Below are 18,613 nucleotides of genomic sequence, written 5' to 3' on the forward strand. Positions count from 1 at the left end.
GTGGCTGCTCTGCCTGGAGGTGAAGTGTCCTTACAAACACAGACAGAGACGGGTGGAAGACGCCTGCAGGGATGACCCTGCCTTTTGTCTGGAAATACATGAGGACGAGGATGGACGGGAGCCCAGAGGGGTAAAAACATTTTATTGTCCTGTTGCCAGTGGTGTATCCTCTCCTTGATCTCTGTGTCTTGTCCCATCCTTCTTCTGGTTAATTCCCCAAACCCCATCCTGTTTTTAACTTGTGCTCTGGTCCTGTGTGTCCTCTACCTGTCTGTCATGTCCTTTGGTACATACCAAGTCTCTTTTATTGACCCACGTTTCCCTCGCTTCCATTGTTTTCTTGCATCTTAATCCCGTCCACATAAGACGTGAGGAAAAAATGTGAGATGCACCAAGAAAATGCGTTCACAGAGCCATGAGAGTGCCCTTTCCTCCCATCCTTCATCGGAGGCATCCAATTATTAACTCACTTCAGGTAAAGGGGCGCGCGCTGGTTCATAAAAGACTCTTGTGAAGGATGCTCTCATGTATAATGTACTCATCGCTCCCACAGCAGCCTCCCTGCTCCTCTCTCGACCTGGACTTTTGTTCCAGTCAAGTGAGGGTCAAGGAACAATAATGTAAGACTTGGGATGTACCCCTTGTCCTTAACATCCTGTCTTCGTTGCTAAGCTAACGTTTTGTCCTCTCCCCATCTTCCTGTTCCAGCCCCTGGTATACCATCTGAAGAGGTCTCACAGTTACTTCACACAGATCCAGTGTCAGTTAGCGGTGACGGGTCTGCGGAAGGCCGACCTTGTCGTCTTCACCCTAAAAGAGACAGCTATTGTCCCTGTGACGTTTGACCCTGACCTGTGGGCTGAAACAGTGTCCAAGCTTGAGGTGTTTTATAGGGATGCCATCCTGCCTTACCTCAGAGAGAAGAGAGGACTAGATATGGCAGCAGCCTGGACACCAGAACAGTAGAGGACAATTTTTCGGGTTTGACGGCCTCTGACCTATCTCTGTCTGTCGCTGTCCACCATGAGATTCATCTCTGCACATTGTTGTTTTAATCATGAGAGGACAGAAGTTTTCAGGTTCTGTGGTCTTATGAGTCCTCCACACATTTATCAGAACCTTCCTGTGAGACTCACCTTGGACTCTTCACAGGGTTTGAATGGTCATGGTAAATTAATAGTTAACAAATGTCACTAGAATCATTTACTCTGAAATATAGTTATGGATAAAATAGTATAAAAAGAAAATAAAGTACAAATATCTCAAATACAATACAGTACCTGAGTAAAGGTACTTTGTTCCTCTCCACCTGTTTTTCAGCTGTCACAGCTCCTCTAGAGACATGAAAGGCTCTTTACCTACACAGCTGTAACATGAAAGGCTCTTTACCTACACAGCTGTAACCTGGAAACACCTCTGGACTGATGCTTTAATCCTCTGATTATGTTGCAAAATCCTGGCCATTAGAGCCCAGCTTGATTTTTTGAAATCAAGATTGAAATTTTTATTTTTAGTAATTATGCAATGAAGTACGGGGCAGCAGTTATCGCTGCAGGTATTTTCTTGAATTGTCCCAATTCAGTTTTCGTCATTTCAGGCTTCCATGTAGAATAAGGCTGCACTGACCTGCAAGGTGTGTACTCAATCTGTACGTGGACGACAATGTTTGTAATTTCTTCTTAGATTATGAATCTTCTGTTGTAGTGGTGGGGGGAAGGAAGAGTTTCAGGGGGTGGATGTATTATGTGATATAATGTGGACATCTCAGTAAAAAAAGTGATTAGGAACCAGTAGAAGAAGAGAAACTGAACACATGATCTGATGGTCTTTATTGTGTTTCTGTCTCTGAATGGAAATGTAACGTTTGACGCTCAGCTCCTACCTGCATGAGTCAGTGATAAAATGCAAAATAGGCTTTAATGTGACGAGGACACAGCCGATGGATGTCTAACTTCTAAAATTAACTCCGAGTCGTCCACAACTCTTCCTCCAGAGTTTAATGTGACCTCAGCAGGCGAACGTTAACAGCCAATCAGCTCGCAGCAGGACACGAGAGTTCAGAGAAGAAAACGTCCTTCAGTCTGCTCTGACAGCTGACTGGCTGCTGTGACAGGTCTTGAGGGGGCAGGGTTATGTTACTGAGGGGCGTGGTTAGTCAACAGTGGGCAGGGCATCACAGGTAACCCTCCCTCCTGAACTGTTCATGCAGGATGTCTCGGTACTCATCAAAGCCGCCATCGATGCGTTGAACTTTCCCGCCTTCACACACCCACAGCTCCTTACACACCATCCGGATCAGACGTTCGTCATGTGACACCAAGATGACCCCACCCTGAAACACACAACATCACACCTGAGGAGATGCACGACAGCACATCAGGACGACTTCAGCAAACTGAGTGAACAGAGTTTATCGGCCAAAGGTGGAAGCTGATGATCTTGATTCATGATGAAATATTTCTGATGCTAATGACCACCATCGCTGTAACTTCCTGGGAGCTGCATGTTTACAAATGTGCTGATGCTCACATCTTTTCAACTATGGATGTAATTGCAATATCACGACAGAACATTTTCTCGATACCATGGTGGGACTGCGACAGGATATTACATAGGGTTACTTCGCTAGTATAACTGTGTCCAGGTCACAGAATTTAAACTGACACAGCGGATGCTCCATCATCGACTTTTACAGCTGTTGTGTCACAGCATTTCAGTTTAGGAGTGGATACATCTCTCAGAAACAGTCGCGTCATGGCTGTGTACAACACAAATGGAGATGGGCAAACAAACCGGACGCACATATTCAAAACCAACCATTTAGTAACCGCCCTTAAAGTCTTTATGTACTGAAACAGTAGACCATGATGTTTGAAAACACCTCTAGTAAAGCGCAAATCTCACCTTTATGTGGCCATGGATGGTAAATGGACTGTATTTATATAGCACATTTTTCACAGTGTGTTGCACTGGCCAAAGCGCTTTACAGGAGATCATACACCATTCACCCTTTCACACACACATTCAAATCAAATCAAATCAAATTTTATTTGTATAGCACCAAATCACAACAAAAGTCATCTCAGGACACTTTACAAAGTAAGGTCTAGACCTTACACCGATGACGACAAGGCTGCCACGCAACGGCGCTAGTCAAGCCACCGGGAGCAATTCGGGGTTCAGTGTCTTGCTCAGGGACACTTAGGCATGCGGGGAGACCGGGAGTCGAACCACCAACTTGCCCTACCCCGTGAGCCACAGCCATTTACCTTTATGTGGCCATAGAAGTCTGTTACAGACTGACACACCCCTTTATCAGAAATCAGTTTGTGATTGGACGCGTCACATCAAGGCCTGAGGAAGGGACATCCCATGTCAGTTAAAACGTTTCCTTGTTCCTCACAGTTTCTCCTTGCATGTTACATGAGCGGGACTAAGACACAAGGAAAAGACAAGTGAGGGGAAACGTGGATGCAGTTAGTGGAAATGGGATCCACCCCTAATGTATTTTGTGTCATCTTCTCATTCTGGTGCACCACTTTGTTCAATAGTGGGATTGAACAAGATCAGGAGGTGGTACGTCTCACATTCACACACACACACACACACACACACACACACACGTAGAGCAGAATATCTGCAGGTTTTTGCAAGTTAGATTTAAGACTTTTTTAATGCAAGCCAGGATGAAATTCAAGACCAATTTCCAGTAACAAAATACCTAAAGTATGCAATGACTGAACACATCACACAGACAGCAATGGAGGTTTTCTAGATAAAACAGCTATGTTTGTAATGTTTGCCACAAACATTACAATAAAATATTCTTTGTGACATGTTAATCTCATGAAAAGTTAAATTTGCCCTGGCAAAAACCAGAGGGCTTATTTAAAAAAATTAGGGGCACTAAAGAAATAATTTAGCTGGAAATGCAAGAAATTGACCATAAAATCTGGTATTGTATCAAAGTGTTTTCCTCGCCCGGATGTTTCTCTCCTGTTAAACACCGTTTCCCTTAGCGGCCCCATCAGCGTTAAGGTCAGATTCACGGTAAGTTACAAGTTAAAATCGGAAATCATATCATGGACATTCTGTTGTGGTAATATCGTACTGTGACTTTTTGGTATTGTTACACCCTAGTTGACCTAAAGTGCATTTTTTTTTTTGCTTAGCTTGGAAAGTCGATCAGAGGCAGAGTAGTATCTTTACAAAATACAGGTGTTTGTGTGCACCTCCCAACTCTGATGCAGGGCGCCCACTCTCAGAATTCTGTTTTTTTACATGACCCCCTACAGAGTTGCAGGTAGTCTCCTGAGATTAACTCACCAAATGAAAAATCTACATTTGGAGCCTGCCATGTGTTAATTCTGGACCCTTCACACCACAAAAATAAGATCTGGTCTTCACACTAGTATGATGCATTCTAATGATTTTAAAGGAGCAACAAATCCATAACAATGAGAAAAACTGGTTTATTTGCTGTGGTTAGCACTAGAGCTAACACCTGGATTAATGTGAACACTGTGAAGCTGTTCTTCCTCTTCTACCCTGACCCCTAAAACCAGGTCTGAACCTTCAAACAGCCCATTGAAGGTGTGAGGACCTGACAACACGTCCTCACAATGATAGTTTAGACCTAAAAGTAGTCCTCAAAGACAGCAACACAAGGCCACGCACATAGACTCACTTTGAACTTGGTGAGGGCTTTAGCCAGAGCCTCGATGGTCTCCATGTCCAGGTGGTTGGTCGGCTCATCCAAGATGTAGAAGTTTGGACTGAAGGACAATAGACAGACGTCATCATCATCATCATCATCATCATCATGAGACATGCTAACAGTGCTGGCCTGAACTCTGTTACCATGGCATGGTCATCTGTGCGAAGGCAACCCGGCTCTTCTGCCCGCCTGACAGACTGGCCACTGGCCTCACAGCCAGTTCTCCAGTAATACCGTAGCCTCCCAGCTGGTGGCGGTACTCCTCCTCCGTCCGACCTGCCACACACAAACAGCCAATCAGAGCTCAACATGCAGTTGTAGCTGTTGCTGTAGTTATTTTAGCTGTAGTTACCAGGGAACTTGTTGAGCAATAGCTCCACAGAGCAGACGTTCAGGTCCAGCTGGTCCACATGATGCTGACTGAAGTAACCGATCTTCAAGTTCCTGACGAGACAAGACAACAAGACATGAGTCTGTTTAAATGGCTGTTACAACAAGTTACCTGTTCCCTCACGGTTCAGAACCAACTCCCCGCTTCTTTATAACACGCTACATAAGCACTGCCCTACAGATGCTTTGCTAATTGTTCTCCCACAGATGGTTTATTCTAGATTCCTTTCAATCAGCATCTGCATTTAAAAACTGTTCCCACAAACTTCACTATAAACCATCTGTGATCATTTCTGTACAAAACATTCCCCTATAAACCCGGAACACCTCCCTAGGAAGGCGCCCAGGAGGCATCCGAAACAGATGCCCGAGCCACCTCAGCTGGCTCCTCCCGATGTGGAGGAGCCCCAGTGTGTAAACAGTACCAAAAAACACTTCAATATACAGGTCAACAGATGGAGGTGAGTCCTCTGCTCTGATTGGCCGGCTGGCCTTCTCACCTGTGAGCTTGTCTGACTCCGCTGACTGGCGTCAACTCGCCCATCAGCAGTTTGAGGACGGTGGTTTTACCAGCGCCGTTTTCACCGACCTGACAGGAAACACAACACAACACTGATACTGCTGTATTGATCGGTATGATTGGTTCTAGTCATCCGTGTGATTAAACCAACACAACAAACAGTTCACAAATGGTCAGGTTATTCATATTTTTACATTAGGTTCGAGTTCAGCCTCCTGGCCTGAACACCCTGGATCCTAAAGACTCGAGTCGTATCAGTTCATTGCTTTGTATGAAAACAGGTGTGTAGTTCCTGATTGGTCGATTATACTGTTCATGATGACACATACAATGCAGATTCGAGACTCGAGGTCGGCCGACAGGTTGAGCCCAGAGAAGAGCCGCTGGTCTGGAGTGTAGTAAAACTCTACTTCATCTAACTGCAAGATGGGAGGAGACAACTTCTCAAAGTTATCTGGAAACCTGCAGGAAGGCATGACACATCACTCAGTCAATTGGTCAACCAATCAACAGCTAAGAAGACAACAGACAGTGCAACCAAAACAATGGTCAGGTAAAAACTAGTTTGTTTTGTGATCAAAGACCCAATGCTCACCAAGAACTGAAACAGGACTGAATGTTGAAGAACACATTAACAGAAATTCTCTAACATAATGATAACCTTCTGCAGAAGGTTTCAAATTTCAAATCCTTAAACCGGACTTCAACCAGTCTAATCAAGGTTTCCTTCAGCCAGTGGGGGGACAATGAACACCTGAAGGTGTCAGGTTTCACTGACAATGACAGGACTGTCCTCTCACCTTAGAGTGACCTCAGTTTCTTTGTCTACAGGCTTCAGCTCAGGTCTGCAGGAGGAAACAACATCATTACTCCAACGTCCATGCATTTATCTTCATATTTATGTGACACAGGCTCGTTGGGACTCACAGTCTCTCCAGCAGCTTCAGTTTGCTCTGGACCTGAGCTGCTCTATTGGCGTTGTACCGAAACCTGTCAATAAAAACCTGAAAAACAAACACTGTCAGACGCAATGCATTCTGGGACCTTCCTCCACTTTATTTGTGAATCAGAGTTGTTCTCCAGACATCTGACAAGACTGTACTGTCTGTACTGCAGCACTGGTACCTGTATGTGTTGTCTGTACTGCAGCTGGGCCTCATACTCTCTGTGTTGGTTCTTCAGTCTGTCTTCTTTGGTTTTAATAAAGTTTTCGTAGTCACCACGGTAACTGTCAAGCCTCTGGGAGTGCAGGTGGATGATGTCTGTTACCACAGCGTTCAGGAAGTTTCTGTCATGGGAGACGACTAAGATGGTGGACTGCCACGTCTGAGGAAGGAGGTATTATTTATTATTGATTAGCTCATGGCTAACTGTTCTCATTGTTTTCAATGAGGAACGCTAACGTGCATGTAAATCAGTGCTCAGACCTGAAGGTAGTTCTCCAACCACAGGATGGCTCTGACATCCAACATGTTGGTGGGCTCTGAAACACAAACACGATACCGCTGACACTACAAATACTAGTAATGACAATACTAACATAATACTGCTGCCACTAAAAATAGTGCTAACCAGAATACAACTACCTTCTACTGATACTACAAATACTCTAAACAGAATACTCCACCTAATACCGTTACTGACACTACCCATCCAAAACTACTGCTACCATTCCAACTATTTGTACTCGTACTACTACAGCTTGAATACTGCTAATCTTACTCATTTACTTGGTCATAATAGAAACTCATTGATCTTAAATCAAATTTAAATAATCCTCAAACTGCCTAATGTCTCAATATTCACCCTTCTAACACACAACCACTTGTTTAAACCAGCACTGATGGATGCGGTGTTCTTGGACAGGAAACGGAGCGGATTGTGTTGTACTGAAATCTTTATGTTGATAATAAATTTGCATCACTCCAAACTAAATACTCAGAATCTCAGAATTTGTGGTCAAACTCAAGGGTCAGCTTGTTTGGTTTGGTTTCTGCCTTTGAGGGAGGCCTTGTCCAATGTACAGAGCTGCTCTATTAACTCTAGATATAGATGAATTCAGTTTAAAGTCCTACACAGGTTGCATTACTCCAAGGTCAGCCTTAGTAAAATATTTAACTCAGTTTCTCCCATGTGTGACAGGGGGGTATTGCCATAGCATTGCTGTCACTGCACCATACTCCATAATTTTTGGACTGATACATTTGATTGGTTTTCCAAACCAGTACTCCTACTACAGTCTGCAGTGTTGGCACTCACCATCCAGCAGCAGAAGGTCTGGCCTGGTGGAATAAATACAACACAGTCAGACAGATGTTCATCATCTGGACATCCTGCTGCAGGACTCACACTCACTGAAAATGGTTTATGTGGGAAGATTAAAACTCACCGAGCAAACAGGGCACTGGCCAGCGCCAGCCTCATCCTCCATCCTCCTGAAAACTCCCTGCCCATGGACGCACACACACACGGTTATTATATGGTGTTATACTGTATACTAAGGTTGTGGTTGGGGCTAGGGTAAAGGTGTAGATCTAATCTATAGCAAATGAGTGGAAGTGTTAAAATGGACTCACTTTGTGGCCTGTTGTTGCATCTTGGGAGAAAATCCAAGACCAGCCAGAATGACAGAGGCTCTGATTGGATGAGACAGATGTCAATCAAAAACACATCAGTACAGTGAGAATTACAAAGTGAATCAGATGGACCATTTTATCAGACGGTGTCCACCTGTTGTTACAGCCACAGATGTACCTGTGTGAAAACACCCGTGTCTGTACCCGAGTGTGTACTGACTAACCTGACAAAGTGCCTAACAATAACAACAATGATGAAACACTGATATATCAATCAGATCAAAAACAGCTGCAGTTCTGTACTGAAAGGTTTTTCTGTACACAGCAGCAGTACAGTTGCAGAGTTGTACTAATGTGATGCTAACTGTGTGGTTGCCATAGTTACCGGGCCGGGGCTTTGTCGGCCTCGATCTCCTCCAGCTTGCCATAGATCTCTGAAAGTTGAACACTCTCCAGCCCGTCGGCACTGGGACAACAACAACAGACACTGATCAGACACAAACTGAAGATGATGCCGCTGGCGTCATTGCTCTGCACTGTCCGACATCACAGCACTAGGTGGGTTTATCCACTGCCTGGCAGCCGACTGGCCAAACACACCAGCTGCTGTTATGTGACTGTTAGTTTTTACTTTACCACTGACAGCAATTTCAACATGTTTGCATTTTGACTGTTGCTCTGACACAACATGTCATTACAGTATGTTCATTCAGCACAAGGATTAATGAAGACATTTTCACTATTTTAACTGAATGTGCAGATTCTCAGTCATCCAGGTCATAGTAAACTGAAAAAACCTTAGAAAAAAATCAACTGGACTAGATTTCTAGATCGAAGACTATTTATCCCCCTCGGTGGTGTTTCAGTCCTTAGAAGGCCAACAATGTCCCTTAATGACTGAGTCGTTATAGCCCAGTATCGGTGAGAGTCGTTACCCGTCTTTGAATCCTCCCCTGTCGACTGACGCCTATTGTCCCGGTGGGCATGTTTGGGCAGAGATCTCAAAACAGGATTGTAGATGGATGACAAGTTGTGTCTTAGTCCACCACCCCTATTTAGTGAGGGGTGTTCTATTTTTACAAAAATCGCTTCAAAGGACTGAAACACCACCGAGGGGGATAAATATCTCTGGCTCAACACCAGTCAGTCAGAACTGATGAAGCCTCTTGGATGAGAGGTGAAACGTCTTCGACCTAGAAATCTAGTCCAGTTGATTTTTTCTAAGTTTTTTAACTTTATTTTAACTGAACAATCAATTAAATGTTAAAGCAGTTGTGTCAGACGTATTGATAATAAAAAGAAGTGCTGGTTGCAGGCTCACAGTTCTCCTGTGATGGAATAAAACAACGCTACTGAAGTTTTAAAGTTTGGTTTCTGTCGACTGAAGCTATCAATCTCAGGTCTAAATCTATAATGAACATTATTTCAGCAAGTTTAAATGTTCTACATAGCTCCGCTTACGTTCCGTTGGCAATGCGAGCATTGAGCCTCCTCTCCTCATCCAGCAGCTCTTCTCTCAGCGTGTCGCTCTGCAGGACACTCTGCAGTGCTGACGTCTCGTCGCCTGCCACTTCCTGTTCCACATGAAGGATGGAGATGTGAGCGGGGACATGGAGGTTACGACTCGCCAGCATCTTCAGCAGCGTTGTTTTCCCCAAACCATTACGACCAACAAGACCGTACCGTCGACCTGACGCCAGGGAGAGCTCCGCCCCCTGCAGCAGACACCTGGACACGGAAACACACACGCACAAAAAATTCTATATATACAGAAAAAGATAGAGAGAAAACACTCTTATTGAAAAAGTTTTCTGTAGTTGTGCCCAGTGTGGACCGGCTGTAAACATGTGCAGTGTTTTTGACATTTTTCTCTAAGAGCAGACGTGAAGCTGCCCAGTATGACCAGTCTGGACATCAGCGGCTCTCTGATTTATCCTGATTGTTTGTTTGTTGTGTCTTGTTCCTTTTTCTCTCCTTAATCCACTCACCCCAACCGGATGATGCAGAAGGCTGCCCAGGCAAGAGGTTTCTTCTGTTAAAGGGAGGTTTTCCTCCCCACTGCCGCCAAGTGCTGCTCAGGGGAATTTGTTGGGTTTTTCCCCCTATAATAATACTAATAATAATAATAGTAAGGTCTAGACCTGAGTTTGTAAGGTGTCCTCAGATGACTTATGCTGAGATTTGGCGCTATACAAATAAAACTGTATTGAATTGACAACCCAGAGACATTTCCTGTCTCAAGTCGGATGATTCACTGCTTCAGAAAACTTCAACAGAGGTCGCGATTCTGGTAAAAATAGGAACCATTATCTGTTTTTTGCCTTTAAAAACAGAAAGAGTCCACACACCGCTACACTCCCAGCAATTTTAACATCGGTTTTTACATGGAACACAGATCTTCGCCAGGTGCATTTAGCCCTGTGTTGCAGCCTTTTTGTCTATTTTTTGCCTTTAGTTTTTTGGGGGTCCAGCACCTGCATCAGTTTTGGGGTGTGTGCGGCCAACGTTCTGCTAATCATTCTTTATTTTTACCTTCTGTCCACTGAGAGGCTACCTCCGTTTTACAGAAACACCCTGGTCATGGTCACACCAGGAAACTGCCCAGTACAACCAGTCTGACCGGCTGAGGTTCAGGGCACTCAGTCCACCCATTAACACCATCAGTCTAATGGTGTCCTGCTTACAGGAGGCTTATGGAGATCACATCACCTGCCCTGTTCCTACTGAGGAAGATGAGGTGTCACACCTGTGTACATCACCTCCTTGTGTCCATCCCCTCCCTCTGATTGTTCATAACCCCGTTTCTCACACACTTGACTTTTCTTTTTTCTTTGTCTTTATGTATTAAATTCAACAGGTGACGCTGGATAAACAGTCACCTATCCATCCTAAGCTCACCTCTCTCCAAACGAAACATCAAAGTTCTCGACGCGGATATCGTAGCTGCGGTTCTTCCCTGATTGGTCGACTCGGGTGTCCTTCTTACTGCTGGCCTGACTGGCCGATGCCTCCTCCAGGACTCTGGAAGGGGACAGGTGAGCACAGGTGTGTATAGGTGAGAGATACAGGTGTATACCAGTGAGGGGAGTTGAGAGATACAGGTGAGGGCAGCAGGTACTGACAAAGGAGAGCAGGCTTTCTGAGTGTCCTTCTCATTTCTGCGTTCATGTTTAGCTTTCAGCTTTGCCTCTGCCTTCTCCAACTTCTTCGCGTCCACTGTCTGAGGAAACAGACAGGAAGTGATACGATCAATTACATCATAGCATAGCAGTGTTTTTATTTAACCATCAGATGTTGCATAAATCATGTTAAAATCTAACAGACTTTAAATTTAACTTTTAGCTTTTTATAACTCTTTTCATGTGTATTTACATTTGTGCAGGTTTATATAAGTAAAACATGAGTCAGTGTTGTATAGTGTTGTCATTTTCTCACTCTGAATGTACATTTTTCTCCATTTATTCATTGAAACGCTAAAACAATATAAAATTAAGATAAAAACAAAAATGCATGATAAATGAAATTATATAACATAATTTAACTCTGGGGTTTTCAACCAGTGGTCTGTGGCCACCTGGTGGTCCGTGAAGACATTGCAGGTGGTCCCTGACCATGCATTCAATAATGTACTGTAGTTTCACTGTAGGAATCTTTAAAACACACACAAACACATTTTTTCCATGTATTACTTATGGTTTGTGAATAATCTAATTCATGCAGATATATAACATTTAGAAAAGCCAAGGTGATTTTCAGGAGTAATACTGTGCCCTTCCAGTTTATCCATCCTACAACAGTGGTCCTCAGACTATATCTTAAGCTGAGCAGACACTGTACGAATTCAGCCCGATTTTAGACCCACTTCACTCACGCATGAATTTTGGTCTGACCAGCGTGAGCAGGGTTCCGGTGCCCGTTTTATGACCTGAACGACCAACAATTCACCTCCCGACCGCTCGGACAGATTTCACCTTCAGCCTTTAATCAGCTTTACTGGCTAGGTTTGTTAAACGCATGAGGAATTTGACTCCGGTACAGTGGCTCTCCGTGTGCATGTACAAGGCAACGCACAAAACAAGATAATACTGAGAGAACAACACAGAAAACAAACAAGAAAAAGGAATGTGCATTAGGGAAATAAAAATAAAGTACTAATAAATATAGAAATATATATACACACATACAGTTTAGATGCAGTTTTTCAGATAGATATATACAAAAGTACATTTACAAGGTATTGTATGGCATGTCAGAAATCTGGTCGGCTGTGTTGCTGATCCACAGTCCGAAGTTTGTTCTCACTCAAGTGCACTGAGCTAAGACAACAACAACGTGGCACAGACAAGTTATCATATGTTGTGGACATACTCAAGGGAAACGGGGCCATAGACTGCATATCATGTATATATAAAGCATATATGGACAAGTCTAACTGAGCTCTGGCAGCGCCACACTGTCCAATGTGTCATCAAAACATTGTAGTGATCTGCAGCAACAGGAGAGATACTGACCGCAGATTACCGCTGTTCATCAGCTGTACAAAGTAAAATGGCTAAAGGTAACGCTGTTTTTCTTCTGGTTGACTTTACTGGACACACCTGCTCTGGGGCTCCATTTAAACATCTGAGCCTCCAAAGCGACGTTGCGGATTGTGGGGGTGAGGTCGGGCCGATTTAAAGTACAGTGCGAGTTAACGCATCGAATACAGTCAATAAAAGTCACACAGTGTCTCCCTGGCTTTAGTCAGAATGGTGGGCCCTGCGTCAGAATTGAAAACTGCTGATTCAAATACTTAAAATTATGTAAATAAATCCAGTGTAATCAAATACACATAATCAACCACAAACATGATGTAGGTTAATTAAACCAATTACTTACTTTAAAGACTACACTTTCCTTTTTACTTTCTATCAACAGAAGCTTTAGGTCAGATACATCAGTGGCTGTTCAGAATGATCCCTGGAGGACCAACATGCTCAGCCTCTTCACCGTGAGGTCGACTTTTTTATTTTAAGACCAAGTGTTCTTTCTGGCTTTTGACTCATTACCGGAGTCCAAAGGAGAGCTGCACAAGAATTCCTATATGCCTAGACTGTTTATGCATACATGGCAAATAAAAATCTTGACTTGACTGCTCTGCAGCAAATCTGACTTCATGAAACTTCACAGCTGAGTATTTTATTACACACGGTGTAAATGACACCATTACAGATGCAAACTAAGTGGAGTTTGCATCTGTAACTCCACTTAGTAGTTGTTTGAACTCACTGAAAACCTGACTATAAACACTAGCTATAAACAAATCCCTAAATTATACCTTGCTCATTTCATTTACACAGCTCATTCTAGCATTTGTTAGAAAGAATGAATAAGTTAGCTATCATCAGTAAGACCAAGCTAGAGATGACACCAGGTTTTAAAATGTAGACGTTTCAGATTAAACCCGCTGTTATCCAGCATTTTGCTGCAGGCTGCTAAACATTTTAATCATCTATCACTAAGTCTCCCATGCTCTGACCTGGGAACACTAACTGTAAATCCAAGTGAAAATGAAATCAACACTGACACACTGGGTGTAGCAGGTGAAGTATGAAATTTGAGAGACCCACTGTGTTCTGAGGACGTTTCATCATCCAGATCCCCTGAACGTCTTTGGCTGCCGACTCTGAGGAGGAGAGACACAGTTTAACACAGTGTGATCTAATGTACACTGCAGTACATCAGGTAATTATCTCTGCTATACATGAGTTACTGCTGACAGTACAGGGTACAGCAGTACACATATACAATACATGTGATAGTCCATATATAAATGACCATGATTTTAAAGTGTAATGTTTTTGTACCGGTGTTTGCAGAGATCTGAGAGAGCTGCACCGGAGCGTCCAACAACACCTGCCTCGGACAGCCATCGTGGTTACTCCTGATAAACACAAAGCAGAACTATTATTCCCAAGAACAACAGAAAGAAGCCCAGAAGTAGTAAAGACACTTCTGTTCCCAGATTAGCTAAGAGAAAGGACCGATGCCGGTCCCAGTAAACAAAGAGCAAACACCCTGCAGAAATGTGCTCACACTAAACACTCACATGAATTCCTAACAGACAAACAGGAACAAGATTAACACCAATGCACACAGAGGAAATGAACACTCCAGATAAACACGGAGGATAAGATATTCTTAGTAAACACAAAGAGAAAATACTGTCGCTACATTAACCCTGACAGACACAGTGGAGACTTATTACAACATGGTGTTCATGGTACAATTACATTGTACTGGGAAACACGTTTCCTAACTGTGCATATGACAAAATAAACACTTTGAACTTGGTGTATTTGTCCATATTTTATACAGGATTATTTAGAACGGGATGATCGGACACATGAACAGTGGGGATGGTTTCTGTAGCTGCAACTAATGATTATTTTCACTCCTGAGTCCCACTTGGTGTTTGAAATGTCAGAAAATAGTGAAAAATGCCTGTTCAAATTTTCTACAGCTTTTCAACTGAACTGTTTTGTTCCATCAACAGGTTTTCCTTTACTATCACAAAAGGTGAAGAAAAACATTAAATGTTCACTTTTGAGAAACTACAACCAACAAATAGTAATTCACTTTTGGCTGTTTCCGTTAGGGGTCGCCACAGCAAATATTCACAGTGACGACTTGCATGGTGAAGTTTGGCATGTGTTTTACACCGGATGCCCTTCCTGACGCGACCCTGAATCAAACCCGGGCCGCAGCGGCGAGAGCACTGTATCCTAGTCACTAGTCCATCAGGGATCTCAAACTACAACCAACAAAATATTTGGCATTTTTGCTTAAAAAGTATTTTGTTTTTCTACTTGTTCAGAATCCAACCTGTGTACAGCCTCCGTTTAGACCTCTGGGACATGAGAGAATGACACAAACAAATTTTGTGCGTAACACCCCTTTAATAAGCTCATGCTCTCTGCACAGTGTAGACATTTGAAACCTCAGCTGGGAGCCTGAATCATAACACCACCATGCTGGAGAAGTCATGGTTTGTCCTCTTACAGTTTGAGAGTGTTGAACATCTGGAGACAGATGTCTCTGATGTCATCCTCGTTTTTACTGTCAGCAGACACTTCCTGCAGGACTCCTCCGATGGCGTCGTACACCTCCTCTCCATCCTCAAAATCTGCACTGCTGCTGTCCAAAACACCTGAAACACACACACATCAAGACATTAGTAGACTTTTTTTCATGCAAAACTGTTCTTGGTTAAGCTATAAATATTTTAGTTTATTTTTTACTTTAATCTATTATTTGTATTGCAACTGTTCTGTGCCAAACATGACTTCATGAAACCTGACAACTCAGGATTTAAAAAAAATAATAAATTTGACACATGATGTAAATGACAGCGTAACAGATGCAAACTAAGTGGCGTCACCAAGCTAGAGATGGCACCAGATTTTAATATGTACACGTTCCAGATAAAACCCACTCTTATCCAGCGTTTTGCTGCCAGTTACTAAACATTTTAGTCATTTATCAGTACCATGAAATTTGGTTCTGTGTCTGAACTTCAGCAACATGAACCGATAACAGGGGTCACATCCAAAGCTCAGACAGTGATCTCTGGTCTAGGGGGAAATAAAACAGCTGACAGAGGAACAGCAGCAAACAGAGAACACAAAGCACATTCCCAAATGTCTTTCAAGAACAAAACAACGATATCCAGTAGTCTTTATAGGGGTATCTCCTATAATGGTCCTATAAAATCACACTCCTGTAACGCATTTAATGTTTCCGGTTGCACTGCTGTAACGTTTACAGTAACACTCCTTTACAATTTTCTGTAACACTCCTGTAATGTTTCTTCGAACACTCCCATAGCATTAGCTATAACACTGCCAGGGTTCCTGTGGGTCAGTTCAGCCGTTTTACGGGATTATTCTCTGTCTGACCCGGTTTTACGTCTAGCTACCCTGGGTGCCTGTTCTGAGTAAGGTCAGTCTGGTTAGCCTAACCACATTTTGCTCATTGGATACCTAGCTAAAGAGCAGCGGCAACCCGGTTAACAGGCAGATTAAACCCATTCTGTACCCCTCCGCCGGGACAACTGACAACAGACAGACCGTGGCTCTGTCCCTAACAGACAGTGCCTCTGTTCCCTGTCTCTCACCTGTGATATAGTCGAAAAGCTCCGAGTCAATCTGAGGGAACTCGCTCTTTAGTATGTCCACGTACGTAGCCATGATACCCGGCCCTGGTGGTGCCGCTATGCGCATGCGCTAATATGCGACGGCGCCTTAACATTTGGGGGATGTAGTTTTTATGTTCACATCAGAATCAGAATCATCTTCAATGGCCAAGTATGTTCGAACACACAAGGAATTTGACTCGGGTACAGAAGCTCTCAGTGTGTTTGTTGGCAACAGGGAGTAGAAAATAATGAAAATGTATAAAAGGTGTGCATTCAGGAATATGTGCAATCAACTCTATACACACACACACACACACACACACATATATATATATACACGGGGAGTGGAAAACAAACCTAGTGGCCAACGTCAGGCCAATTGCACAAGTCAACATCAAGTGCGGTATCTACCAAGGAGATGCTCTGTCCCCACTGCTGTTCTACATAGGCCTGAACCCCCTCAGCCAGATCATCACCAAGAGTGGTTACGAATACCGACTACGGAATGGAGCAACCATCAGCCACCTCCTCTACATGGATGGCATCAAGCTGTATGCCAGGAGTGAACGAGACATCGACTCACTGATCCACAACACTAGGATCTACAGCCAGGACATCGGAATGTCATTCGGACTGGATAAGTGTGGCCGAATGGTAACAAGGAGAGGGAAGGTAGTCAGAACTGAGGGGATTGTACTACCAGAAAGCAACATAGCAGATGTTGAGGACAGCTACAAGTACTTTGGGATCCTGCAGGCAAATGGGAACCATGAAGAGGCTGCAAGGAAAACGACAACTAACAAGTACCTGCAGAGAGTAAGACAAGTCCTGAGAAGTCAACTGAATGGAAAGAACAAAGTCCAGGCGATTAATACCTACGCCTTGCCGGTCATCAGGTACCCCGCTGGCATAATAAGCTGGCCAAAGGAGGAGATAGAGGCCACTGACATCAAGACAAGGAAGCTCCTTACAATACACAGTGGGTTTCACCCCAAGTCCAGCATCCTGAGACTCTACACTAAACGAAAGGAAGGAGGCCGAGGATTAGTGAGTGTCAGAGCCACTAAACAGGATGAAACGACAACGATCCATGAATACATCAGGAAGATGGACCCGAGTGATGACGTGTTTAGTGAATATCTCAGGCAGCAGAAACCAGAGGAACTAGGGAAGGAAGAGCAGGAACCCTCATGGAAGGACAAAACTGCACAGTATGTACCACCGTCAAATACAAGAAGTGGCTGATATCGAAAAATTCTACCAGTGGCTGGACAAATTTGGACTGAAAGACAGCACAGAGGCTCTGATCCTGGTAGCACAGGAACAGGCTTTAAGTATAAGGGATCTAAGGGATCAAGAACAGAGGACCTAGAGACCTCATGCAGATAACTAAAAAGACTGGAGAGCCAAAGAACAGGAAACAATGAGCAGACAGTCCAGAGACACTATGTTACACCAGGTCATTGATCTTTACACACTGATTAATATTTATGAGGTAGGTGACCTAGCAGTGCTTAATGCAGATGCTAGCTTTAAGTTTGTCTGTTTGTCTGTCTGTCTGTCTGTTACAGTTCTCGGGGCTCTATCTGCTATCTTTCTTTGTCATTATCTTGGGCCTGATCCTTTACTCCTCCTCATCTACCTATGTGGCCCAGGATCCACGAGTGTACAAGCAATTCAGGAACACGGGTAGCCAGCCAGCTACAAACCCACCCCAACTCAGCCCTGGAGTCCTGGAGCCCTCCGTCACCTTCACCAACCTGGGCACTGAGTTAGGAGATGAGCAACCTGTACGTGTAGCCTAAATTCATCTGGGGAGGAGTCAGCCTTGTGGATCAGCCCTCATTTGTATACAAAGAAACAGTGCTGACTGAGCAGGGTAGCTGCATGATCACCCAGTAAGGTACAGATTTTCATTTTATGGCCTGTGTGGAGGGACAGAATCTCCACCTGATCAGTGTCCAAGTTAAGACTAATTCTTTTATCCAAATATGTACCCGATAAATGAATAACCATAATGTAATGAAATCAAATTACAAACCAAGTAAAAACTGTTGATTTCACTGTGATCAAAGACTGTGAATAGACAGTAGTATTTATAAATTACCCTATGTAAATAGATGGTATTGTAATCATTTAATCTCCTGCTTTCTTTTATATCTTTCAAGAATGTTTGCACATAATACCTGTGCATATGCTTTGCTAAGTTGTATTAATTTCATTTCTGATTGAAG

The 18,613-nt window shown here is 43.5% G+C and overlaps 1 protein-coding gene across 1 annotated transcript; it reads right to left on the bottom strand.

Annotated features, from left to right (window-relative positions):
• Positions 1–1,812: 1,812 nt before the first annotated feature.
• Positions 1,813–16,469, bottom strand: abcf3 (ATP-binding cassette, sub-family F (GCN20), member 3). Its single transcript, XM_020621830.1, has 21 exons — positions 16,359–16,469; positions 15,245–15,392; positions 14,050–14,126; positions 13,813–13,868; positions 11,326–11,423; positions 11,102–11,224; positions 9,665–9,931; positions 8,589–8,669; positions 8,204–8,263; positions 8,017–8,073; positions 7,887–7,909; positions 7,055–7,110; positions 6,753–6,953; positions 6,555–6,631; positions 6,428–6,472; positions 5,957–6,089; positions 5,608–5,696; positions 5,070–5,161; positions 4,861–4,993; positions 4,688–4,775; positions 1,813–2,332 (listed from the first exon to the last, which is right to left on the bottom strand). Exons 1-21 carry the CDS (start codon positions 16,462–16,464, stop codon positions 2,174–2,176), a joined length of 2,169 nt encoding a protein of 722 aa, XP_020477486.1. The 5' UTR covers positions 16,465–16,469; the 3' UTR covers positions 1,813–2,173.
• Between the last annotated feature and the right edge of the window lie 2,144 nt (positions 16,470–18,613).

The sequence above is a fragment of the Monopterus albus genome, unplaced genomic scaffold, assembly GCF_001952655.1.
Source record: "Monopterus albus unplaced genomic scaffold, M_albus_1.0 scaffold268.1, whole genome shotgun sequence".
In the NCBI taxonomy this organism is placed as follows: domain Eukaryota; kingdom Metazoa; phylum Chordata; class Actinopteri; order Synbranchiformes; family Synbranchidae; genus Monopterus; species Monopterus albus.

Excerpts from the sequence above, each read along its gene's own strand:
- abcf3 (XM_020621830.1), bottom strand. The coding sequence starts at position 16,464 with ATGCGCATAGCGGCACCACCAGGGCCGGGTATCATGGCTACGTACGTG. Across the intron at positions 8,670-9,664 it reads GCTCGCATTGCCAACGGAAC|TGCCGACGGGCTGGAGAGTG; the intron begins GTAAGCGGAGCT and ends TTGTTGTCCCAG. Across the intron at positions 7,111-7,886 it reads AGACCTTCTGCTGCTGGATG|AGCCCACCAACATGTTGGAT; the intron begins GTGAGTGCCAAC and ends TTTGTGTTTCAG.